General features: G+C 40.5%; 2 protein-coding genes across 3 annotated transcripts; one reads left to right on the plus strand and one right to left on the minus strand.

Moving 5' to 3' along the window:
* The first annotated feature begins 2,717 nt into the window (after positions 1-2,717).
* capn3b (calpain 3b) lies at positions 2,718-16,422 on the plus strand. The gene is made up of 23 exons (XM_080491150.1): positions 2,718-3,279; positions 5,504-5,573; positions 5,892-6,010; positions 6,756-6,889; positions 7,277-7,445; positions 8,116-8,199; positions 8,296-8,387; positions 8,534-8,611; positions 9,130-9,290; positions 9,524-9,693; positions 9,783-9,794; positions 9,911-10,119; positions 10,261-10,297; positions 10,580-10,603; positions 10,797-10,883; positions 11,655-11,732; positions 11,817-11,874; positions 12,000-12,064; positions 12,838-12,906; positions 13,299-13,377; positions 14,108-14,224; positions 14,392-14,450; positions 14,996-16,422. The coding sequence occupies exons 1-23, from the start codon at positions 2,968-2,970 to the stop codon at positions 15,020-15,022; spliced, it is 2,310 nt and encodes a 769-aa protein (XP_080347276.1). The 5' UTR covers positions 2,718-2,967; the 3' UTR covers positions 15,023-16,422.
* On the minus strand, positions 15,586-26,989 carry znf106b (zinc finger protein 106b). Of its 2 annotated transcripts, none has more exons than XM_080491149.1 (21): positions 26,872-26,989; positions 26,434-26,570; positions 26,281-26,342; positions 25,049-25,252; positions 23,492-24,592; positions 23,065-23,404; positions 22,855-22,912; positions 22,065-22,240; positions 21,507-21,567; positions 20,726-21,425; positions 20,567-20,616; positions 20,358-20,491; positions 19,725-19,859; positions 19,379-19,495; positions 18,960-19,151; positions 18,664-18,726; positions 17,814-17,933; positions 17,530-17,601; positions 17,339-17,410; positions 17,111-17,257; positions 15,586-16,325 (listed from the first exon to the last, which is right to left on the minus strand). In XM_080491149.1, the coding sequence occupies exons 2-21, from the start codon at positions 26,566-26,568 to the stop codon at positions 16,269-16,271; spliced, it is 3,996 nt and encodes a 1,331-aa protein (XP_080347275.1). In that variant the 5' UTR covers positions 26,569-26,570; positions 26,872-26,989; the 3' UTR covers positions 15,586-16,268. The 2 variants fall into 2 exon arrangements, with proteins under 2 accessions (XP_080347275.1, XP_080347274.1); XM_080491148.1 differs by having other exon boundaries at positions 26,696-26,964.
* Positions 26,990-26,993: the final 4 nt, after the last annotated feature.

The raw sequence follows: 26,993 nt of genomic DNA on the forward strand, positions 1-26,993 counted from the left end.
TTATTATTATTATTATTATTATTAATTTATTTTTTTTGCTGATATTTTTCTCTGTGTCGCCATCATAGTACCACAAAGTTGTTTAAATTTTTTCAGCTGCACTACACGTGATGCAAGCATAATCAACCTTCCAAATATGCTCGAATGGATATATTTCATGAAATATTATTATCAGAGTGCAATTTGTGAAGAAACCAGAGGTGTGGATGTTTCCCAGCATGCCCTCTATTATTTGTAATTACTTAAAGGGGACATATCATGCTAAATCCACTTTTTTAGCCTTTAAATGCATTTTGTTGTATATTTAGAGTGTTTAGAAGTACAGAAAAGTTCAAAGTAGTCTCTTCAGGTGCTCCGTTGATATCTTTATATTCTGTTTTGGTCATATTTTGCGATCGGTTTCGATTTTTCTATTCTCTATTACGTTTTTTGAACAATGACGTCACAGTATTCTCAGCGGAACTGCCAAATTAGGACATCGACATTTCGAGCAATCCGCCATTTTTGTTTCTCGCTGCGATTTTGTAGTCCAACTGAAGTTACGAGAGGATAAGTCGAAATGTTCGGTTGTTGGATGTAGTAACCCACAAGCTTCGTTACACCGTCTCCCAGCATCAGAACCTTTTCCAAGTGCCTGGTTGAGTTTTATTTTTCACAGAAATGTACCCACATCTGTGGGTAAGGTCATTTTTGTGTGCGCGAAGCACTTTAAGGACGACTGCTTCAGCAACCTCCGCCAGTATAAAGAAGGATTTGCCGAAAGACTTGGTCTGATTGAGCGGTCAGTTCCTTCTATCTATGGAGACGACGAACAGAGCACTTCGGTAAGCTGTATATAACGCTAAAAAGTGTGATGATAAGACGTCCCTGTTATTGTTTTGTTAGCATTAGCAGTTGCACCGTCTTCATATGTTAGCGCTGTGTGCTCGTTTTAGATTAGAATGTAACTTCTGTGTTAAATAGTCGTTGTAATACAGGCAGTATTGTAGTAGTGGGCATGGATGGAGAAGTTAGTGTAAATATAGTAACACACCATTGCGTTACATCCATATGAAGACGTTGTTCTGTAGGTGCATCATGGTCATTTTCATCTGGCTCCGCCGGGTCCGACTCTGGCTCCAACATGTATGGCTGGATGGACAAATCTTCCCTTGTTGACATTTTGTAAATAATGTGTGAATATAAAGTTTCTGCGCCGCTAGATAATTGTATCTGTTCTATCAAACTACAAAGATGGCCGAACAGGGTGACGTTGAACCGAGTATCACCTCTGCAACCTGGAGAGGAGGCGGGGTATGAAGTGTGTCATTTGCATTTGAAGAGACCGCCCCAAAACGAGTTGCTCTCAGAAGCGCATCAGAAAAGGGGTAGAAAAGGGGCCTGTGGAGCTCTAATAATGAGGAATTCAGACCCAAGCATTGCAGTTTCGCGTTGTATAGACCACAACTGTATGATTTATATGTAAAAAGGAAGGATTTAAAAGCATGATATGTCTCCTTTAAGAAATCAAGATTAAAAGGGGTACGGTGTAGTTAAAGATTAACATTATTCTTAATACAACACAAACCATAGAACTCAAAGTTATGTGATATGGGTTCCTGATCACAGTTCAACAAATTCATTAGATTTTCGGTTGACACTGCGCCATGGTAACAGATCACTTTCAAAAACCATTAATTCTTCAATCTTTATTTCTCCCTTAGCAAAAAAACAAAACTGTAGCAACAAACTGTAGTAGGTATAATTGCTATTCTCAAACTGGAATTCAATGTTTCTGTGTTGTTTTAAATGTATGTAAGTATTTATTTCTGCTTGCTCTTATGTATTTTACTAGTGAGCCTCTTGGCTGGGCTTCCCTTGAAAAATAGATTCTATCTCAAACAACTTTCTGGTAAATAACTGTAAAATAATCTCTAGGATAAAATCATAGGTCTAAAGTTTGCAGGGTTTTATACAAACATGTCACTTTTCACAGTAAAATGTCTGTTGCACGCTTCAAGCATGTCGCACGCTTGTATTGTTTTGTATTAATTAGATTTGCATTTATTTGCAAGTCCATAAAAACCCCTTCAGGGAATTTGGAGTCACCAGTTAACGCCACAAGCATTTAGAGAAGGAAGCCAGAGTTAACCCTTTTGATATTTGAGGAGACAAGTCACCAGTGCATCACAGGGCAAACACAGAGAGTCAGACAATCACCTCTACGGATAATTTAGAGTCACCTATTAACCTCAAATTCAAATTTATGAACTGTGGTAAGAAATACAAAGCACAACCAGGAAGTATTTGCAAAATCCTCACAGATAAAGCAACAAACGTGAATTCAAACTTTTGATATTTTTGCTGCATTGACTGCTGTCTATCACGTTCTTCTTGAAAAGACGATTTAAATATCAATGTGATTTTTACCTGATTAAATAAGGGATGAATTATTAAAAGATTGACGTTGAAGTTTGAGTACCTTTGGGGAAAAGTGCATCCACAGAGAGAACATGCAAACTTCACACAAAAAGGCTTTGAGCCTGGAATTAAGCTGGGTTTATTCTTACTATGGGCAAAATGATGACAATTAAGCACATTGTAAAACTGTATACTGTCCAGGTTTCCAGTCACAGTGTGATTGGAAAAATGCTGAGACACAGTGAGGGTCTCTCTTTGAGAAGTCTCCTCCCCTCCTTTAAATAGACCTATATTTAGGTACAGAGAGCTCCAGGGACACAACACTGAGTGGTGGTGTGACAGCTTGGTAGGAGTAGCTGTTCCTGAGCTGTGACAGTGTCTTTCGGTAAATAAGGGAACTAAAAGTGATCATCCGAGTCAGGGAGGACACAGGAAGTTTCTCTGCACTATTTTGCAACTTCACATACTGATTTTGCAAAGAAAGCAGGACTCAACAGTTTTTTTTTTGTTTGTTTTATTCTCACTCTTCAAACAGAAACACCAACGGTCGGTGTGTACACTGACACGATGGGGGACGAGAAACCTCGAGTGCCTCTCGTGGAAGAAATAAAGGAGAAAGTACTTTATGAAACTGAAGCATCTTCTGGGCCAGATGCCAAAAGTGACTATCCACCTGCTGGGACAAACTCCATCTACTCTGCAATTCTGAGCAGAAACGAGGCTGTTAAAGATGACAGGCGCCTCAAGACTTTCCTGGAGCTGCGAGATAAATATGTGAAGAAGAAGGTTGTGTTTGAGGACCCTCTGTTTCCTGCAGATGACTCCTCACTCTTCTACAGTAGGAAGCCTTCAATGAAGTTTGAGTGGAAGCGTCCTTCGGTGAGTGCCAGACCCTTGTCATCGTTTCTTTTTGGTCAGACAGCACTTAATACAAAGTAGGCTCTACCATGTTTATAAAATCCCCCTGTATCTCATCACTTCCTCTGCAGCATATGGGTTTTGGGGGTTAGGGGGTGCATAGCTCGGGGTTATCACCTTCTACAATCACAGACAGCTGACACGAACACAGCAGGACTCACACTGAAAGGCCTGAAACATTACGGCAACTCAGCAACAGTCACACACTTTCATATGAACAGTATGTGACACACACTTTCCAAAATTTCTGACAGGTTTCCAGTGCTTTGCCTCTGACAGCACATGGGTATGATTTGTAAGAGAACATTTTGCAGATGGCACTTAGCTATGTTTGGTATGAAGAAGAGACACATGTCCTTGACTTGTAAAATCTGTCCACACATTGACACAGATATAAGGCGATAAAGTTTTAAAAAGGTGAGATCTGACATGAACAAAATGCTATTATCAAGGAAATGCATAAAAGTATTATTGCCTTATTGTTAACATTATTAAACAAAAAGGGAAAAATGTGTTGTCATGGTAAACTATCGTGGCGAATTTAGACACTGAAAACACAAATTAGACACCAGGATCCTTCTGAACAACAAACTTATGTAGAAGATGTGAAAACACACATTCAAAAATGCTCCCATCAAAAAGACAAAAATGATGCACATATAAAGAAAAATAAACAACAATCAGTGATTGCAGATACCAGACAAATATAGGGAAGCAAAACGTGTGATGATAGAGCAGATACAAGAGCAATGTGTTGTTCTGGGAACATATTATTTTAGTACAATGACAATATGCCACGTTTCCTTATCTGTCTGGCTTAGTTTGTGGAGCTGATGTATTCAGAAGATTTTCAGAAGGTTTGCTAAATATTGATTGGATTTTTTTTATATCTATGCAGCTTCGAAGGTTTCTTTGAGGTTAAGACAAAAATTAAAATGCCTGCTTATTTTTCCCCCTATATTTTGACAAAACCTTACCTTACTGATTGACTCCCTACAGTTTATTTTATTCAGTTACTGTAACACAAGGTAGCTGAGGACAAACTTGTCTAAATATTCAAAGTAGAGGAATTCCACTACTTTCCCCTCATCACAAGTAGGAGTTGCAGAGTTTAGAAATCTGGAACACTCATGGGCATGGCCATTACAGCTACGTACAATGATTTCAATGATCTTGTTAATGTTTATTCGCGGTAACATTGCTTTCAAATTGGATGTTGTTCACATATTTCCCTAATTATTTTTAAAGCATGCGAGAAAAAAAAGACACATGATAAACTATGCATATAAATGATGTCCTTTTCAAATGTCGTGTCATAGAAATCGTACGCTTTATTGCTGCACATTATAAATGTAGTGTGATACATTCAGCTGAGATTAGTGATACATGAATCCGTTGCAGGGGTCAGCCGCAGAGCGGGCTCTAAATTAGGAACATGAACCTGTGTTTTTACATATTTAGTCATGGACCGTCATGTAATGGGAGGAACAGCAGCTGGGACTCCCCTCTTCTCTTCTACTGTTACTCGAATCTCTTCACGAACCTGTTAAAGGGTGAAAAATGGCAACGTGAACAATCATGTATTTGGTGTCTCCACACTGTTGTTTTGAAAGGTGGTTCTTACATTGGGAGCATGAGAACTTCTGAAGACAAAGACACATCTACTTACAGTCCCCGCAGCTGTAATCTCATTGAAACCCAAGCTCTCATTTACAAGTCAAAATATCTGAAATTAATAGCATTTTGTTTACATTTTGGAGCACCGTCTGTTTGAAAAGGTTATGCTTTAAAGTTTTAATTTGAAAGTTTAGAGTTGTAGTTATAGTATTGATTGTATTTTGGAGTTAAATTTGTTCTAAGAAAATTTGAAAGACATATTACACGCAGTTTGTGTGTAATACCCAATTTTAAAACCCAATATTATGTTGAGTCACTCAGTTTTATCAGTTTAAATGGTAATTGTGTGTCCTTTTGAGGAAGGGGAGTTGAGTAAATTAAATAGTGCTCATACAATACACCTAAATAAGTGTTCAGGCTAATGACACTGACTTTCAGGACATGCTGAGGTGAATGGAAAATACAGTTTCCTTGTTCTGGGATGCATTTGAATCAGTTAATACGTAAGTTACTTAATACTGAGATGAAAATTATTTTGTAACATGCCCGGAAATGTTTTTTCTTCTAGGAAATTTGTGAAAACCCCCAGTTCATCGTAGACGGAGCCAACCGGACTGATATATGCCAAGGAGAATTGGGTAATATTTGAATTGCAGCTGCATTGACGTTGAAATGCCTTTTACAGCACACGAAGAGCTCATTTGATTTTTACTGGTGCTTTACTTAAGGGAAGGGAAAATTGCGTGGATGTAAAATAAAATATAGAGGAAACAGGTGCATTTGTAGTATTCTTTTAACCTCGAGAAACAGATGATAAAGTAAAATAATAGCATTGTCTCAATACAAAGCATGATAGTGTCAGTGACTGATTCATACAGAAATGTTGTTAAATGTGAGACTTTATGAAGACGTACACTTGGTAGTACTTTAATACTTCATGAATCTGCTGCTGACAGGTGACTGCTGGCTGCTGGCAGCCATCGCCTGTCTGACCCTGAACGAGAAGCTGCTGTACAGGGTGATTCCCCCGGACCAGAGCTTCACAGAAAACTACGCAGGAATCTTTCACTTCCAGGTTTTACACGGGCATTTCTTCTATTGCGCAATAATCTGAATCACCAGTGCATTTAAAATCTACATTCATTGTAGCGGCAATAGAAATAATGAAAGCAAAACTAGGCCAAACTAGGCTCACACACTGCTGTGAGATCACATTCCGTCAGCCAGCGTTGTGACGTTGGTCACTGAGGAACGGACAACACGTCCAAGCTGATCCCACTAGAGTTCAGTGAGCAGAAGGACTGCTGTCATTCTGTTCCATCCCTTCTCCACGCGCATGTTCTGGAGGTAGTCTCTGGTTTACTCTGTCGGGGTGATGGTCTTCTCATTTTGGACTCAGACCGTGGTGGAAAGAGTTTGCCATTGGTAGCCGAGTATCAAATTTACCACCAAACTCACATACTCAGCTGTGCAGCTCATCCCACATGTGCATGTCTCTAATAAATATAGTATAATAATGAGTTCAATGTGAAATAGCCAGACTTTCCAATAAGCATTGCTTCAACAAATTAGTAATCTAGCAAACAAAAATTCCCCTGACTTTTTATACTGTATTTTAATTTTCTAACTTGACCCTGTAATTCATAGCTTGTATGTGTTCCTAGTTTTGTTTTGAACAACTCAACTGTGATTTGTTAATGGAGTTTATTAAAGACGAGATGAGGAAGCAACCAGGTATCTGAATAAATATTGAAATCTATTTCCCTTGCATGTTTTTTGATATGTTCCTGTTCTTAATTTGTTCTGTCTTTCTCACTCAGTTCTGGCGTTATGGTGAATGGATTGATGTGATAGTGGACGACCGCATTCCCACATGCAACAACAAGCTCGTGTTTACCAAATCATTCAGAGCAAATGAGTTCTGGAGTGCTCTTCTGGAAAAAGCCTATGCAAAGTAAGTTTAGCCAATCACTGGAGACGTGTCTCAACAGCACCAGCAGCTGTATTCTCAAACATAATGCTACACTATTGACTGTATAGGTAATGCTTTTTTTATTATAAGGATTTCTCATTAAAACACCTCTCCTCTGGCTTCACCACAAAGTTATCCCTGAGTGAAGGTGTAGGCTTCTGAAAATGATATATTATAAATTTTTTGCTTTCAATAAAGGAAAAAAAAAAAGAATGAATGAGTCAAATATGATTTCGGACTCAATCCTGAACCCGATGTATACATTTGTTTTTGTTTGTGTGCTTACACTGAACAGCCACCCAAGTCAAATCCGTTTGAAAAATCTAAACCTCAGAGGAGGGAGGGACTCATGACTTCTCTCTCTCTCAGGTTGCATGGGTCCTATGAGGCTCTGAAAGGGGGAAACACACTGGAAGCGATGGAGGATTTCACCGGGGGAGTTACCGAGTTCTTCGAGCTTGCCGAGGCGCCCAAAGAGCTCTACACCATCATGAGGAAGGCTCTGGAGAGAGGCTCACTGATGGGCTGCTCCATAGACGTGAGTGGTGGTGCTTTTGATATCAGAGCCTTACAGCCACATAACCTGCTGAAACAACAAAATCCATCATATTAAAAGCACGATTCAGGTATAATGAAGTGAGGGAAGATGAATTTAAAGACACTAATGATATTTATCACATTTTCCAAGCTTTTTATAACCCACCTACTCAGCTGTGCTGTTCATCCCACAAAAGCATGTTTCATGCAACTATAGCACCATATAAAGTAAAAAAAAACAGGTGTTTGTATAAAGTTTAAAATATTAAGGGGTAGTATGGTTACAGCAAAGAAAAAATCTGCCAAACAGGGGTTTTCTTACTTTCTCACTTCCTATGTTTTAGAAACAATTACATGGCGTTTTGACAAATAAAAACCACAATCAAACAAACCACACCACAACTCAACTTGCAAAAGCTGAAGAATAGCATAATTTTCTAAAATTATATAAAATAAAAAATAAAAAAACTCGATAAGGTACTTAACTACAAAATGACCAAAATATTAAATAAATATGGAATAAAACTAAATTAGACGATTCAAGTCAAATAGGGCCATCTTTATAAATAAAAAAAATTCACAGATTCTATTCAGTGATTAATTTGCACATCTTGAACATCATGTAAATGAAAACATTTTCAATTTGCTCTGACGTGTTTTTCATCTGCCAGATCTTTTCAGCCAGTGAGCTGGAGTCTCGGACCGAGCTGGGTCTGGTCAGGGGTCATGCTTACTCCATCATCGGCCTGGAGGAGGTACGGTCAAATATGGAGCCTCAGGACAGATTTCGGTTGTGAGATTAAGAACGTTAAAGCAATTCTGATGTATTATTTTGCTGCTCTTTCTTCCAGTGTGACGAGGTTTCAAAGAACAGCAAAATTCGTCTGATTCGTTTGCACAATCCCTGGGGTTGGGTGCTCTGGAAAGGACCCTGGAGTGCAAAGTAAGATGTGAGATATGCAGAAAACCCTTATCAGTAAAACACACAACATACAACTGATCACTCAATTAATTATGCATATGGTATGCGGAGGGGTTGTTGCTTTTTTTAATTGCCGTTCTTGGATATTCTGCTTGATATTTCTGTAGTTCGAAGGAGTGGTCGAGCATTTCCATCGCAGACAAGGAGAACCTGAAAAAACAAACTGTAGAGACGAGCGAGTTCTGGTGAGTCAAACGTTTCACTTTCACCTAAACAACTCTTCAAGACTCAATAACAGAACGAATTTAGTTCTGTGTATTCCTGATCAGCTGACAGTTCAATTGCTTTTAGTTTAACCCACTTTGTACTATCAAGACTGGTGAGCCTATTTGTCATCAACATTACCCAAAGATATCCGAGTTTTAAATTTAATTATTTAATGACAGCCTTAGAAGGCCTCAAACGTTGATATCAATTTAAAAAGTTTATTTAGTCCCCGTCCCCCTAAAGAAACTCTCCGGAGCGACTTGGATAACAGATCAAATGTCAATCATGTGGCAAATTGCGATGCTGCTGCCAAATCAACAAAGCTGACAGTTGGGAACAGGTTGTTTTATTAAGCTCCTTATTCGGTTTGGTCAAAAGTAAGTTATTTTTTAATTTCATTGCTTAATTTGGTAGTGGGACACACCTCTGTCATACCAAAATGTCCCCCCTTTTTCCCCTCAAAATATACATTTTTTTGTTATATTTTCCCCTCCAGGATGTCCTTTGACGATTTCAAGAAACATTTCACAAAGCTGGAGATGTGCAACCTGACCCCCGACACACTGCAGGGTGATGAAAGACAGAGCTGGACGGTGTCGGTCCACGAGGGGCGTTGGGTTAGAGGCAGCTCGGCTGGCGGATGCAGAAACTTCCCTGGTAGGACACCATGAGAGCATTCCAAAAGGAGCTGACACATGAACATATTATTTATAAGAACACAAAACACCCCAAGTTTACAGACATGATACAGACTACCACGACTCATTACTGCCACCTAATATACACGAGTGACACCACTTAAATTCTACATATTGCACCATTTAAGTCTAGTGCCCCCCCCCCCCCCCCCCCCCCCCCCATTGTTTATTGGAACTCGCTGTATTTTGCAGACACATTTTGGACGAACCCTCAGTATCGGCTGCAGCTGTGCGAAGAGGACGATGACCCGGAGGACGGCCGAGTGGCCTGCACCGTCGTCGTCGCTCTGATGCAAAAAGGTCGACGGATGCAGCGTCATCAAGGGGCCAAATTTTTCACCATCGGGTTTTCCATCTACGAGGTAGGGATCAAGCATGAAACGCCTCCGCTGTCCTGAAGCGAGAGCACATCATGAGCTGATTTGACATTTAAATGATTCTGTCTCTGCAGGTGCCAAAGGAGGTATGCACATTTTGAAGAGGCAGAGCTTTCTCTATTTTGACTTCCACCTCCAGTAAGTTGTGTTTGTAATGAATAGACTTTTAAACGTGCCACTTTGCCTGCACTCCCATCCGTAGATGCGTGGTCAGGATCAACACCTGCAGAAAGATTTCTTCCTCTACACGGCCTCCAAGGCCAAATGCAAAACCTACATCAACCTGCGGGAGGTAACGGAGCGCTTCCGTCTGCCGCCGGGAGAATACGTCATCATCCCCACAACTTTTGAAGCCCATAAAGAGGGCGAGTTCATCCTGAGGGTCTTTTCAGAGAAGCAGAACACTTCTGAGTAAGGATGGGTGATGCTGTGGTCGTGCATTTGGTGGTGCAGCTGACGCTATTCTGGGGGAGTGTTGTGTAGTTTTGAGAAAGTTTCATATTGTAATTGGAAATGATCGTTCTGTTGATGGGTTTCTGCTCATCTTCACAGGGAAACAGAAAACACCATTGGATCTGACCAAATACAGGTTTGGAACAAGATAACAGGGCATTTAACATCTTCTTTTTTTTTTCAGTAAATGCAGATAGTGCAGTTGTGAAACAGCAACAGAAGCTCATTGTGTATAAGTTGCCTAAAATTAGATAAAATCCTAAAAAACTCCAATCACCATTTTCATGGTGCTTGAACCAAATTTACTATCAGTCATTCAGCTCCATATTTCTTCCATGGTGCTTTTCATTAATCGGTGAACTAACAAACATCTCATTCCTTCCCTCTTTCCCTCGCACTCATCTTATTGGACAATCAGCAGGACAAGAAAAAGAAAGGGAAGGTAACTGTTGTGTAACCTGACGCTCCTCATTGATCAGCTGTCAGCAGCTGCATTTTGAACCATTAATAAATATGGATATTATCAGTATTACAAGTAGCAGAATAACATTGGGTTAACTGTTTCTCCTCTGCTCTGTTTGTCCTTCGTAACCCGTCTCTCCCGTTACCAACCACTGCAATGACCCCCATGCCAGCCTATTGTATTCGTGTCAGACAGAGCTCGAGCCAACAAAGAGATCGAGCATGATGGCATTCGGGGGGAAAAGAAGAAGAAACCAAAGGTGATACAGACGTGTGCATGTGTGCGTCTTGACCTGTGGACTTTTGAGCTCGTCATAACTTCTGACAGTTCCAACCCCGAGGAGTCGAATATCATCACTGGGAATAAAACAATTGAGTCTTAAGCCAAGTGATCTCAAGTGTCTCAGCTGCACCTGTTTTCCCATGAGGCCTCAGCGACGGCCTGTTTTTCAGTGTACAGCTCTCCTCTGATGCCATGACGCAACACGCTTTAAAAGTGTGGGAGGACATGTGCAGACTCACACCAAGTGCTTATTGAATTTTCAGTTTTAGAATGAATTTTTCTGAGGGATTTCCACATTAAAACACACCGATGTTACCAGCAGAACTCTTCTGCAACAGTTTTTGTACTTGGACACGAATTCCGACTTGACTTTCCATCTCTTTGCAATTCTACTTTTTTAGTGGTTCACTTTGTGCTCAGTTGTCACTTTAACGACATTTTTAAAACCTGTGTAATTTAAAAGCAGTCTGCTGTAATGATGTAGATAAATACAGGCAATAAGGAGGATAAGTCATTTTAAGCAGCTGAACGATATAAATGACCTTAAACTATCGTTTAACTTTAGAAGAGGCCCACTGTAACGTCTCCATGATGGTATTAAAGAAACCTCTTTATCCAGGATATCGTTGTGACGGTTACTGATGTTTTCTTCCTTTTAGACTGATTGTCTTTCAAAGAAGGTTTGATTATTTGTGTCTTTGTCTCTTAATGAAGACAAAAAAAAAATAAGGTCTTATTTGTCTTTTAGAGAAAACCGTTGGAGCCTGAAGGAGAGTCTGAAGAAGAAAAACAGTTCAGGATTATTTACCAGCAGATCGCAGGCGAGGTGAGGTCGCAGAGAGACAGGGAGGTCACTGGTGTTTCATGGATTTGAATGTAGAGACAATTATTTCTAACTTTTTTCCTTCAGGACATGCAGGTTTGTGCCAACGAACTCAAGACAATCATGAGGAACGTACTTTCCAAACGTGAGTGAACTGAAAAGATTGTGTGTTATTATCATTAGAATGATTATTATCAGTATCATTATCATTACTATTTTGTATTTATGTTCTCTAAGATTTCTTCTGTCCTTTTTTTTTTTTTTTTGCAGACAATGAAATAAAGTCCGATGGTTTCAGTCTGGAGACATGTCGGAGTATGATCGCCTTAATGGACGTATCCTTAAAGCCAGAGGAGCGTGAATGTGGATGGGGCTATGCAGTGGTGCAGTGATTAGAAGTCTCAGCTCACAGTCGAGATATCCTCGGTTCAATTCTGTTTTTGTGTGTAATGTGCATGCTCTCAGTGCGCATGCCTCGGTTTTTCTCCTCCAGTCAAAGGACATGACACGTATGACTTGACCTGCAGTTTACACTGTTTGATGGACCGACAACCTGTCCATGCATCCAACCCTCCTGTGACTCGAAGTTGGAGAAAGCTGGTGTAAAAGATGAATGAATTATGTGTGTTGGAGTAAAGATGCAGACATTTGTCTACAATTTCTCAGTGCTTCTAAGTAGGTCCTTTTCCCCCCTCATATACTCTTTTATTGAACCTTAAATCCTTATTTTATTGCTATACTATAAATTACTTCACAAAAGCTGCCAAATGTACAACCTTCACTTTTCCGTTACTTTCAGGCAGCAATATTCAGGACACTGGAGCTTCCTCCAGCTGACAATAGGCGACAGGGCCAACTCAGCGAAATACAGTTACACACAAAACATTGTGACTATGACTTTGAAATGAAATCCCCCTCTTTAGGAGAAATATAACGACACTAGCACATAACTGCATTTTTAACAACAAAGATAGAGGGCTGAGGCACCGAGCAGACTTCATGTATAATGAAAGAGTGCTGCTTGTTCACAGAAATTAGAATGGAAAAATAAGCTGTACACATGCTTTTATTTTTTGTTTGTTTGTTCCTTGAGTATCTCCTTTCTCAGACTGATGGGACAGGGAAGTTGAACCTGCAGGAGTTTAAGCACTTGTGGAAAAAGATCAAAGAGTGGCAGGTAGGAACGTTTCATCCTCAGTAAACCAATGATTGTTTTAAATTTGTCAAATCTCACAATCCTTCCAAACCGACACGACTGGCTCACAGGATACACGATTAAATAAGTGTGCTAAACATATAGGCACCTCTCATTTCGAAGACTTATCAATATGAATAACCAATTTTAGGCTTTTAGCAAAATCCAGTGAGAACTTAATCATTTTGATGACAAATTGTGAAATATGTGATTCCCGTCAGTGTTTTAACATATAAATGATTAATAACTTTAATGTCACTGCCTTTTAAAAAGTCACCAAACTATAACATTTAAAGGTCTTATATCCTTTAAAGTATTTCATTGAGCATCTTGTAACAAACTTTGAATTTATTGGGGTTTTTTTCTGTTTGCAGATCATCTTCAAACGTTATGATGTAGATAAATCCTGCACCATCAGCAGCTTTGAGATGAGGAACGCCGTTAATGATGCAGGTGGGCAGCATGACTGAAACACTTAAAGACACATTGCTCGGCCGTACGGCGGAGCAGTGGCTGATGCTCTCACCTCACAGCGAGAACATCGGGATCCAAAAACCCGCTGCGGCCTTTCTATGAGGAGTTTGCATGTTCTCCCCATGTGGGCCTGTGTTTCCTCCAGATAAACTACCACCTGTGTCTTATATCACATTTACCCGTTTTTTCAAACCAATATTTATGAATTATGAAGCTTTTTTGTCGGTGAGCTTTGGTAAATCACCTTTTCCTTCAATTAATGGCCATAATTGATACATGTAATTGAAATTATTAGTTAAAAAAATATCTCTTGGATATTTCCACAATACACAAAAGTGGTGGAAATTGCATTATGTATTTTTTTCAAACATACACCCAATCAATCCAATCATGTCACGGGTATTGAGGGTAAAAATAACTTGCATTGTTCTATAGTAGTAGTCATAAGTGTTGACTACTTAATTTTTGCTTAATGCTTCTCATTTCAAATGATTCAAGCTAGAAATAGAGACATGAGAGGAATTCTGGTTGAAGTATTTGAACAGGTGATTAATGCCATAAAAGGTCGTTTGTTTTAAACACTATTTTTTCAACTGCTCTATGAAGGGTTAACTGATGTCAGAAATAGCCGCTCAAACCCTGTTGCTTGATGTGGGGAAAAGTGCAAAAACTGCGATATGAAATTCCAGCCTTCATTCTTCCACCCCAGGGTTCCACCTCAACAAACAGTTATACGACATCATAGCCATGCGCTACGCAGACGAGCGCCTCAACATTGACTTTGACAGTTACATCTGCTGTTTTGTGAGGCTGGAGGGCATGTTCAGTGAGTACAAACCACCTCAACACATCAATAAAGAACATAATATATAGAAGTTTCCTGTGTAAACAACATTTTACTAACATAATCTTTGTTATTTCACAAATGGATCAAGTCTGCATAGTGTAAGTGCTGTGACACGACCGAGGATTAATCCGACGCCTCTCTTTCAGGAGCTTTCAATGCCTTTGATAAAGACGGAGATGGAATAATCAAGTTAAATGTCCTGGAGGTAAAAACAGATTTTTTAAAAAAATTTATTTTCAATCATTCAGTCATTCAGTAAAACAAACGAGACACCACTTTTTAGACACAATAAATGACAATCATTTTACAGCTCGTTGGCAAAATTATTTATAGGGTTCATTGCATATGGAAGTGGGATAATGCAGTTTCCTGTCACATGCTAGAATTCTGCCAGTTATTTGTCTTTGCTCCCATTCCGGTGTCACTTTTCATAACATTGTCAAACATTTTCATAAAGTCACACCGACTGTGGCTCAGTCTTATGAGGACTGTGATGCATTGACAAAGCACTCTAGTAGTGGAATACCATTCACATACAAGCACACTCAGAAGCAACTGCTAAAAATAAGTACCAAAGGCCCAACAAAGTATTAAACCTTGTCACTTCAAACTGCATTGAAGATGTAATGCAAGTCAATTAATTGCTGTTCCACTAAACTTCCCTCAGAGAGCCCACAGTGACAATGCATCTTGTGTAATTATTGGTTTGTGGATCAAATCTAACATGAAATCCTTCTGTTCTTTTCTCAGTGGCTGCAGCTGACCATGTATTCTTAAAGTCACCGTCTGGCCAGCGAGACTCACTAACTTGGTCAGAACGTGATGGCACGAAGTCACTTATTTATTTTTGCACAGCTGTGGTGAAGAAACAAAGATCACCTTATCACTGTCAGTGGTGCCATTTCTCCACTTTCATGCAGGTTTATATTTGGATTTGGTGTTATCACTTGGGCTACAAGAGCAGTTATTAAAGTGTAAGGTGTGCCTCCCTCCAGGGGGTTCAGAGCATTTTAGAGGGAAAAATAAGCCAGAAAAGAAATTTGCATAGAATGCATACTTTGTTTGGAAACTGCCTATGATGTGAACCGTTATTTGCTGAAATTAAGAAAATCTGGCTAAAGAAAGTTAAGTTGGAGTGTCTGCAATAGTAATGGCCTGGTAACTTATGCACGTGAGGTTAGTCGGTGATCCTAAATTGTTACTAGATGTGAATGTGAGTAGTTGCCGTCTGTGTTTTTGCCCAGTGATGGACAGGCGACCTGTCCATAGTAAGCCGGGATCGGCTTCACCTCCTCCCTTAAGGAGATTACTATTCCCTAATACAATTTTTTATTTTTTTTACGGTGCCAAAAGAGAAAAATTAAAACAAAACATTTGGAAAATGACAGTTATTCATGTAAAAAGGGACTCAGGCTAAGATCCCTGTTTTGTCACTTTTTGTTGAAATACATGTTTTTAAAATAAAACGGAGGTGACCTTTTTTTGTTTTTTTTAATTGTTCTACACAGCCATATAACAGAAAATACAATACTGCACTTCATAATCATACAGAAATTAAGGCAACACTAATACAGCAACATAATTCTGGATTTAAAACGTGAAGATATATAATGGGGGAAAGAGGGCAAACCTATAAATCATAATAGAAGTGTTAAATTGTGATGCCACAGTTTTTAACTATCAACTGTTAGATCTTAAAGTAGGATTACTTTCAAAACTCTTAAGGGGGCTTTTGTGATGAAGTGAGACAGTCTGATTTAAGAAGTTATAACAGAACTATCCAAAAGCATTTGTGCCATGAAACAAAACATCCTTTCAATTAAAAAAGAAAAAGGAGCCGTTTTAATGATCAGCAGCAACTTGCCTTTCTTGTCAGACAGGCTGCACAGTTTACACAAGACCAGGGATGTGATCCCGGGATACAACAACAGATTTTGGTTGTTAATACAGACGAGAAACTTAAGACTCTAAAGAGGTGAGCTCATGTCTTTTGTCAAAACGAACCTAATCCTCTCTTACTCCTTCAGGGCTGCACGCTGCTGTCATCCTCGACGTGTTTCTGCATGTGTTCAGGCAGCTTCTGCCAGAGGAAAAAAAAACAGTTTTTCTCAAAGGAATGTTCCAAATGAATCACATTTACTCCATTAAGTTAATCTTATTTTGATTATGAAATTGGCAAAAAAAAAAAGAAAAAGAAAAAAGGTGCAAATTCAACTTTCAATATCTGGCAGTTGTTCAATATTACTTGGCTGTTTTGAATGTACTGAAAAAACTTGTGTTACGCGTGTGAAACATGGGTGGATTGCATCTGATTTTACTGTTGTACCGAGGAAGTCTTGCCGAGCAACATAATGACAACTGTCAGAACAGAAACCATTATTTCTCTACTCTGTGGTAGTTTTGGGGAATTTAAGATATCATAAATCATAGCTGTGCAACTTTGATGATCATGAGAGCAATAAAACTTTCATTCTCAGAACCAGAGGGCCAAATTGTAACTAAGTGCATCTCCCACATTGATATCTGAAAATGTAGGAAACTAATTGAAGGGAACCGACAAACTAGGTTTATTTCATTTTAATAATATGCAGCATTTGATGTTTTTTCATTTCAAATAAACCCAGTGATGCAGTAAGTTGGAGTCTTTTCGTGATACCAGGTTAAAATGTGTTTGTTACCAAGGAAACAAATGATTTATTAATTAATACATTTATTTCTTTTTAATCATCCTGTTATAAACGGTCCAGGAGTTCACAATTTGAGCAGTTTGCTCCGAATCCTGTCAGTTGTGACTGGGTTAGAATAAAAAGGGGTAATAATATGAGGACAGTGTATGATGAGAGGATGATTTTCATCCTGGTTTACCTCTTTTATCAGCTCCTGTGTTGCAAAGTAAGTGGTGCAGCCCCTCCAGCGGCATTTGATCATCTGCAGGTTTGGATTGGTGTGATCTCCAGTCAGATGCTGTCTAAGATGTTCGGGGATGCCGAAGATCAGGGAGCAACTCTGCCACTGGACAAGGAGCAGGAATAATTCAATCAAACGTGTTCAAGAAGGAGATGCTGTGGACTGTGTGGAAGGATCAGCTCTTACCCAGCAGCGATAGTTGTTCAACAAGTTCAGCTTCGCAGCTTGAACGCTGCCGTCATAGCAGCCCGTGTAGATCTGTGCGGAACAAATGGTCGACACTCAATGAGTCGGTATAAACGACTCTCCCCAAAGCCATCACTGGAAAGGGAAGTTTAAGTTCCAAACTCTTTTGGTTCAAACAGTTTAAAACTCACCACACTCTTATGCACAGCCATGCACATCACCATGTCGCTGTGGCCTCCGTAAACCTGCAGGCGGTCGTGAGACTGAAAACAAGCGAACAGAGTCGAATTAAGAAGACTTGAAACGACACATGGAGAGCAAGAGAATTACTATTTTAAGTAAAAATTAAAATTGGATTCATGTACTCTGCACTGGTTGCTTTATGTTTGGTTTTATTAGACTTGAGGCCCGACACTGAACTTGTGGAGATGAATTCTTCCTCAAGCATGAATGAAATAAAGTGAGTTCTACGTACCTGCAGCTCATAGACTCGAACCAGTTTATCCAAACAGGCCGTTACCATCACTTTCCCCAAGATGACAATGGATGTGACAGCATGACCGTGACCCTTGTAGATACGAACCAGCTCACCAGTCTAATTGAAAGAAACACACTGATCAGAAAAATCTTATAAAATACACGCTTGTATCCTTTTCGTGTCCTTTGGGAAGTTTGTTATAACAAGCTGTGGTTACAGCAACTGTAAGTAGAAAGTAGTCTGATCAAATGAAAACCACAATAGTGTTTTTGTTTACACAAGAATGAATTTTGATTAACCATCTGTGATCAGCAATTAATAATAATGATTGTATTATCAATAATAATGATAATTGTTATTGTGGTTGTTACTGTTTTACTGTGTTATTACAGTTATATTTATAGTTAAAATGTGGTGTTTTTGGTTTTATATGTTCTTTTCACAGATGTGTTTTATTTGGTTTCACAATGAGCTTCACGGTTTGTCCTTGTGTGATTGTGCGTGTGTGTATGTTTGTGTGACTTTGCATGTAATATCGTAAATTAAATTTGTAATGAAAAAGAAGGAAACCCCAGAAAGAATAGCTCCTGCAATAAGTCAGGAGCTAATGGGGCTCTCAATAAAATGAACAAAAACACATGATACTACAATAATTACACAACTTGTATCTGCTGTAATTTTTGGTTTGAAGCTTAAAGAGCACCCATAACCCAAATGCACACACACTCGACATGAATTCACATTTCAAAGGCACCAAAATAAGCTGCTGTCATAAAGTGCCACAGTCTTTAGGCATATTTTCATTGGTCAGCTGTACTTGTTCATGCTGGCAATCTGAAGCACTTACGTGAATATTGTGCGCATGAACAGACGTGTCACTGGAGCCGCTGAAGATCAGGTCGTTCACCACCTGAAACCAACCACACCGTGTCAAAATCGCCTCAATTCTGTGGCGACACGCGGCCTTATTTCATCTCAATTGAGCTACACCCAAAGACCTCCACACACATACCTATAAATAACAGGCATAAATTTTAACATTACTTTACGTACAAACTGCATTTCATTCAGCGAGTCAAAGATAACAGCTGTAACCGCCCATCATCTGGTTTCCAATATTAAGAGAATCTGTGCATTCCTCACCTTCATGCAGAGCACGGTCTTGGTGTGACCCTCCAGAGAGCGCAGCAGCAGGCCGCTCTTAGCGTCGCGCACGCTGATGGTGCTGTCGTAGGATCCGACCAGCAGCAGCCGGCGGGCGCCCTCCTGAGCCGTACCCATGCAGCTCACGCCTCGTGGGCCGTGGCACTCAAACACGTCCAGCTCCTTCAGAGTCTAACAAGCCCGACATGGATGCGATGGGAGAAAAATAAAATAATTTAAAAAAAGGAGGAAAGATGATTATGTTCTGCTCATGGTCTGGGTCCCACAAACTAAAGGTCAGAGCTTAACTGAGGGACACTTGGGGGCAACCGCCTTTTCTTATATGTCAAAGTGTGATAAATCAAACACTTCTGGTCCCGAGAGTACCACAGATTTAATAAATAACCAATACCACTCACCTTTAAGTCATAGCTGAACACTGAACCACTGGCGAGGCCAACGTACAGAATATTCCAAGCGATGTGCAAACACAACACTCTGTCCGGCAGGGAGATCTGTTCCAGGCACTTTTTAGACTGACGGTACAACAAACAGAAGTAAGGAAAAAAAGTGGTTTGGGAAAACAAGAAAAGGCTGTGAAACTGCTGGATGACACTGAAACCTGGCTAATAAGACAAATCAATAAATATTGACCAATAAAAATACAAAAAGATGCTTTTAAAACTAAAAAATAAATATAAATACTTTTTGGGAAATTGTTTTATCAACTTTGTGCACATTGAGTCTTGAGTAGATGTTTTGTACCCTTATGCTGAAGGCGCGAACAGTCTGGTCGCTGGCTCCGGTGTAGAGGCGCGTCGGCATGTTTGCGAGGGATGACACCAGCAGACAGTTGATTTTATTTGTGTGTCCAACAAACACAGATTTGCACTCCCGGGTCTGCATGGAAGAGATACGCAGTTAATCTGTTATGATGAGCTGAAGGCAAAGCGGCAGCTATAGATAAATAGCAAACAACACTATCATCACTCATAAGTCAAATGCAGATTAAATTATACATAAAGTCAATATTATTAAAAGACATCCCTTCTCCATATAATAAAATTATTATTATTTTTTTTTTGTAGCGAGCTGTCTATGTATGAAGGGACATCTTCAACTTGACTGCAATCAGCTTTGCATCATTATTAAGTGCATCATCAAAAAAATTCTATTTCTTGTGTAAATATGTAAATGGCATCATACTGAGGATGTCACACGAGCTTTTATGAGCTCTCAGAAACTGCTCACATCTCAGTGGCACGCTACCACTTGATAGCGTTTCTATGGTTTTTTTTCCCCCCACATGGAACTGGGAACTGTTTTTCTTCCCAGCTATGAATACACCGAGTACACTGGAAGAAGATCCCAAGCATATAAATACAGTCCATGAAGTACCACGAGACAGTAGGCCCGTGCAGTGTTGTCGCCTGAGCACGTGTAGAGCAGGCCGTCGTGGATTTGCAGGCTGTTGACGGGGCCGGTGTGATTCAGAAATTGTCCCACTGATGGCTGCTCTCCCTCAGCAGACTCTGAAACAGACTGGATTTTTACCAACACAACTCAGAGACCTCTGTGTTTACATATAGCCCAGTAAAACTGCTCACCTCCAGGAGCATTGCCATCGTTTGCTGTAACAGGTTTAAGTTCTATTTTCCTATAGGGTCAAGAGAAAAAAAAAGGGCTCAAGTTTATCGCTTGTTGGTCTGAATGTGGATATAGAAACAAGGACTAAAACAGGACTGGATCTCCAGCTTCCACCTCACCTGTCAACATCGCATTTCAGAGCCGTCTGTGTGCCCTCAGAGCTCATCACCGCACAAACAGATTCCTGAGGCTCGTCCGTTTCAGCAGGAACGTTTGAATTTGCCTCAGCCAACTCCTCATGGTCCGATTCTTCAATAGCTATAATCTCCGTTTTGGAGTGGATCATCTCCACCGAGTTATCGCTCTCGTTCCCTTTATCATCAATGTTTTCTTCTTCAAGTGGCATCTCTGCGATTGCTTGTTGTGTACTGACATTTTCCTCTATTTCCTCTTCGGAGTCCCGTTGCGCCAGCAGAATATCCTCTGCTAAAAGGTCCTCTTCACAGGCCTCTTCCTCCTTGCTGAGCTCCTGCCCTTCCTGTCCAGCAGAAGATTCAGTCTGAGGGGGTGTGTTTGCCGATGACGAGCACTCTGCAGTGTGCTGCTGAGCAGCGCCGGTGAGTGTTACCGAGGGGGGAGGATCTGGATCAGCATTGTGACTGGGAGGTCTAGTTGTGGGAAGATTGCACATTTCTTTCTTTATGGATAAAGCCGCGGCCGCCGGTTGAAGTTGGGCAAATGGCGACGCTGGTGTTGTGGCAGATGTGGGCTGGCTGGAGGAACTGGGGACGGAGTCAGACGAAGGGAGGGAAGGCGGGCGCATGGCACCTGACGAGGTGGCGGCCGTCTCCGGGGTATGAGACAAACCAGAGAGCTCTTCTGGAAGAAAATAGAATAAAATGTGTTCATATTTATCACCTACTAATAAAAACGTTTACCATCGGTGTGAAGCGTCGGTACCTTGCATGTCCTGCAGGATCTCGATGCGCTTGGCCCTCAGACTGTTGACCTCCACAGCACACTGAAACAAGAGCAACACTTATGAATCTACAACCTGACATGCAGGGGAAAAAGTTAATATTACAACTAATGGCCTTAATATTGCCGTTACTCTTGAAACACTTAAATTCACGACTGGTGCAGCCATTAGTGCTTGAATGGTATCATTTCAATCTACTGTGTATTTATTGCTCATTGCATGTAATCGCCCATCGTCTCTCCCGCTTCAACCACATGGGTTTACAGCGAAAATCAGACATGAGCAGACAACCATAACCTCCACAACTTTCTCCAGCTTTCCTGAGGAGACCCAAAACTGCTCCCAAACAATACAATTTCCTCAGCTCAAGGTCTTTTTTTCCATATTCAAGATTCTGTCATTTTGAATTCACAGAGCTTGAATGCGCAGCACAACAATGTCTCACAGCTCACTCCGTTATCTGTGATGTGCATGCTATGTAGGTTGATATTACAATAACAACTGATTTGTAGTGTATTGTGCAGCTGAAAGTGAATCACCTGCTGTTTCATCAGCATAATCCGCTGGACCTCTGCATACGCTGCCTGCAGGGTGTTGCGGGCCTGGATCAGCGAGCTGTCCAAATCCTGCAGTGTGTAGCTCAACTCCTCCTCCCGCAGAGATACCGACAGCAGCTGGTCCATCCGATCCTGGCCCGGAAGCAAGTTGGGACTGACTGGAGGGCATTCGGAAATTAATTGAAATTACTGAGAAATGTAGTCCAAAGTCACAGAATTATTTGAACAGTGTCAAAAAGCAGAACAATCTTAAGACGCAATATTCAAATTAAATAAAGAGTTTGCAAGAGTCATGAGAGTATTTACTTTTTAAAACGTTGTCTTATTCACATATTTGAGCAGCACACTCTCAAATATCTGCTAAACTAGAAACAGTCTATTCCATTAGGTTTGCAGGTGTTGCAATGGCCAACTGTTTCAATCTTATGTGATATTTTATTGTTTTTATTGTGCTTTTTACATTCTTTGCATTTAAAAAAAAGAAGAAAAAAAAAACACCTTCAAGGGACAAATAACAATGAAGTTGAACTTTTCATTGAGTTTAAGTGATACAGTAGAAAAACCTCCAAATACTGACAAAACAAGAAAGGTCACGCGAATAAAGATTTGAAATTAACAGCATATCAAGTTAACTTAAGGATTGAGTTTTGTTTATTTTGGTTTGAATCTTTTGGTATAGGTTGTTTTACATTTGGCCTAATTCCTGCAGTTTAACAAGAAATCAGTGCAAGTATTCAAGTGTGAGGTGGGTAATTCATGTATAAAAAATGACCTCTCTTTGCCTTTTTCTTCTTTTTTCTTTTACATTTGTTCTCAGAAACTCCATCATCCTGCAATCAAACACAAACGTTAAGGTCCAACAATGCAAAACAACTATATTTGTGAAGCACATATCAGCTGAAAAGGCAGTTCGAAGTGATTTATATGACTGAAGAATGAACAGTTGAATAATGATGAACTACTTTTTTCCGTTACTACTCACTGTCCCAAAGAAGCGTTTCCTCTTTTGATGACTGTTGTCTCCAAACTCCTCGTCCACAAAGCTGGATTCCCTTTTCACGATGGCTCCGGCTTCTGTTGGACTGCTGCAACTCTGCTGTGATGAAGCAGGCTGCTCGACATGTTCCACTGTCTGATAGTCGGACTCCTCCTCTGTGGGATCGTCGGTACCTGTAGTGCCTGGGAGTCGAGACAGCAAACTCAAGCGTGGACTGCCTGGAAGCGTCTCCCAGTGGAAACCTTCAGACAGGGGGAGGTCTGAGTCCTCAGACTGTGTTAAGCTGCATTGGTCAGCTGGATGCTTCATCATCTCAAGTCCAAACCTGTAAATGTACCAAGAAAAAGATCAACATCACAGCTGCTGAATGCAGGAGAAAACAAAAGAGCTTGTGTGATGTTGATGTTCTCACCTGTGCAAGCCTTTCACCTGCTTCTTCCTCAGATCGTTACGCATCTGAGTCCAATTCAGCTTATCCTTAGCTCCTGATAGGCTGAGCAACTTGTTCAGAGTGGGTCTAAGTCTGGGATCTGTGTTCGGGTAGCCTTTTCCTGGCTTGTGAGCAATTCGAACTTTACCAGAGTTGTACAGCATGTGCTCAGACTGACTCTGTTCTGGTGTCCCTTTGAAGGACATCTGCTGGAGCTGGGCAGACGGTGAAGATGTGGTTGGAGTTGAGGTGACGTGGTCCTCAGAGGACATGTACACAGGCTGCTTCATCGCAGGTCCCGTCCTCTCTGTGATGTCATCAATGCTCCGTTTACGGGCTTCTCGCTCTGCTCTACACGGCTCCCTGATACCCAGCACTCTTCTGATGTGCTTCAGCATGGAACTGATGTCAACATCCTGAAGAGGCGCTCCGTTGGCAGATTTGTTTGATAAAGCAGGTCGAGCTGAAGCGTCTGAACTCTCCTGCGATGGCTGAGGCGACGGGGTGCTCCTACCAAAGATGATGGCTCCACTCTGAGGGAGTTGGTCATTGGTGAAGTCTTTGTCTTGTGTGGTGTTGTACTGATAGCTGACGGAAGGTTCGGATATGGGCTCTGGCCTGTTTGTAGCGCCCCCTTGGGACGTCTGCACTCTGTCTGTTTGCTTACTCTCAATATTTGTGTTGTTGCACTGCTTGTTGACAGCGAACTTCTCATTATACCTCAGTTGAGGAGGAGGAGGAGGAGGAGGGAGAGTACACAAGCCCTGATAATAAGCCTGATGCCAGATTTCACTGGGCCAATCAGAAAGTGTCTCACTTTGAACTTGTGAAAATGATCCTGGGGGGTAGAAAGGTCTCTGCACACTCGACCCTCTGTTCTCCTTGTTTTGGGCAACAGCAGTGTTGATTCCTGCTCGCTGTGTTTCCTGCATCGGTCTCAACATTCCTGCTTGTGCCATTTTGGATTTCCTTAGCTCCGAGACTGTGGGTGGAGTTATGGACGCCGTTGTCTGTTGATCTCCTGCCTGCTGTTGAGCAGCCACCTGCTTCTGCTTCTTCTTCTTCTTTTTCGTGGCTTTTTTTCTACAATGAAAACGCGCCATCAGTCAAACCTCGATGTCCAACAAGGACCCATTAAACACTGAGCCAAGTTACATCCAGACACAATATCTGATCATTGTTACATGATAATTTGACTCATCAGATCACGCCATACAGCTAGACCATTAGTCAAGTGATCATGCTTTATCACAGAGTTCTGATTCTGAAAAAATGGAATAACATACACAAATCTGTCACTAATTATCTGATGATTTCATGCATTTTAAAAATAATTTAAAAATAGAGTTGTAAGTCTTACATCACTACACATGTCTGTATACATGTCCACATGTAAACGCATACAATCCGATTCTTCAGTCATTCAGTGAAACACCGTTATAAGATTTGTATGGTCTTGTGAAGAGGCTCAGTGAGGGAAAATAAGCTGATATGTTTTTATTTTTGACAAAATGAGAGATGAATAACAAAAATTCTTACTCAATATTCTTGAGTTGCTTGTTTCTCTCCAGGACCTTGTTGATAGTCTCTGTGCTCAGAGTTCTTTGCAAAGGAACAGCCTTTACATTTTTAGACTTCAAGCTCTGCAAATTGGCATTGTGCTGAGTAGTCAAGATGTGCTGGCCATACGCATTCAGATCCATAGCGGAAACCTTACATGCATGACATTCATGAAATGCACCGCTGTTCATGAAAGGAAACAAAAAGCATCGTGTTAAAAATCACAAACCCCAAAGTAAAAAGAAAAGATTCAACGAAAAACCGAGCAGCTTTGAACCTTTTAGTTTGAAAAACAAGAGTTGATCATGAATTTTAGATTACTTATTAAGTTGTTAAACATAAAAAAAACACAAAAGCAGCAATCACTATTAACAGCTTATGCAGTAATCTTTTAGAAATATGTTGTCAGCATTTGATTTGCAAGTGAAATTTAATGTCAACACAGAATGTAAAGTCAAGATTATTGATTATTATCGCAAATTCATCATTACAATGTTAAATAGGATTGCATTACACAAGTCGCACTGTGCATTCATGTTCTGCATGTCAACAGATCTGGCCAATGAGATGGATCCCCACTCCCCTGGACTGTGTTGACAATAGACTGTAGTTCACTTCAGCAACTAACCACTGGTCAGAAGTACAAATGTCAAAGAAAAATGTCTCAAAACAATAAAGTCAACAAACTGGTTGGCTTCTGCAACACTGATCATCGACACTGTAGGCTTGCATGTGTTATTACAAAAAACTAGTGATCTAGTGGTACTACTGGGCCTACTACTGTTTTTTTTTGCACAACAAGCCTGAAATCACAGTAAAACATCTGCAAAAAGGATTGACAATCCTGGTCCTGCATGTTTTAGATTTCTCCTTGCTTCAGCATATCTGAATCGAATGATGAAGTAATCGATTCATCCAGAAAATGACTGTGAAACTCTGGTTATTGTATAACTATGGCCATTGCTCTCACATCAGTACCGATTTAAGGAAGCCGTTTAGGTTTTTTTTGTTTTGTTTTTTAACTGAAGCAGGCTCATAGCGGCACAATCATTTTCATGTTTGGGCTATATATCTACTTAAGTCATTGTATTTCTACTGTGCTTTTATTATGACACTCAGTTTATCATAAAGCACATACTGATTTCAGTGAAAAAAATGTACTTACAACCAAAAGCTGTTGAATCTCGTTATGCATGTCAAATGTTACTTACTTGCCCACCGCAGTATCCAGCTCGTGGTGATGCAGCAAACTGTGCATATGATCCTGAGCATCCTGCAGTGAGGGGACGCGTCAACATTGTCAACAGAAGTCCAGTATATTTCAAACAGCTACGATCATCGTAAAGACATTAAGCGCTACTCACATGCTTCCAGTACATCTTGCGACACAAAATACAGTAGACTTCCTTCGCCTTGTTGGGGTCTCTAGGTTGTTTCTTCTTCACAGGAGCTCGAGCCCCCGTCTTTGGCATTTTGACGCTTTCCATCACTGAAGACATAACTGATGACATGGAGAAAGAACTGGTGAAGCTGACGCTTAAAAATCATTCAACATCGGCACTAGGGGAGGGCTGAAAAACAATTCATGTCCAAAAAGAATTCTAAAATCATCTAATTCAAACTTACTAAATCAGCACAACGTGGTACTGGAAGGAAGAACCAGCGCGGCTAACTGCGTGCTCCAACAGCGTTTATGTTTGGCTGATCAGCTGCACACTGACAGCATCATTACCCACCGGGTAATCCTAACGGGAAGTAAATACATTCTGCACTAATTGAACCATACAAAAGATTAGATTTACCGTGTGCACAGGTTGGAATTACTTCACAAATTTCTCATGGCAACAAGACTTAAACACCACTAGGACACCGCCATATTTGCTCCACGTCATGACGTCGGGGTCACGTCCACCAATCGACTTCT

This window comes from Lipophrys pholis (genome assembly GCF_963383615.2).
Source record: "Lipophrys pholis genome assembly, chromosome: 21".
NCBI classification, from domain to species: Eukaryota; Metazoa; Chordata; class Actinopteri; order Blenniiformes; family Blenniidae; genus Lipophrys; species Lipophrys pholis.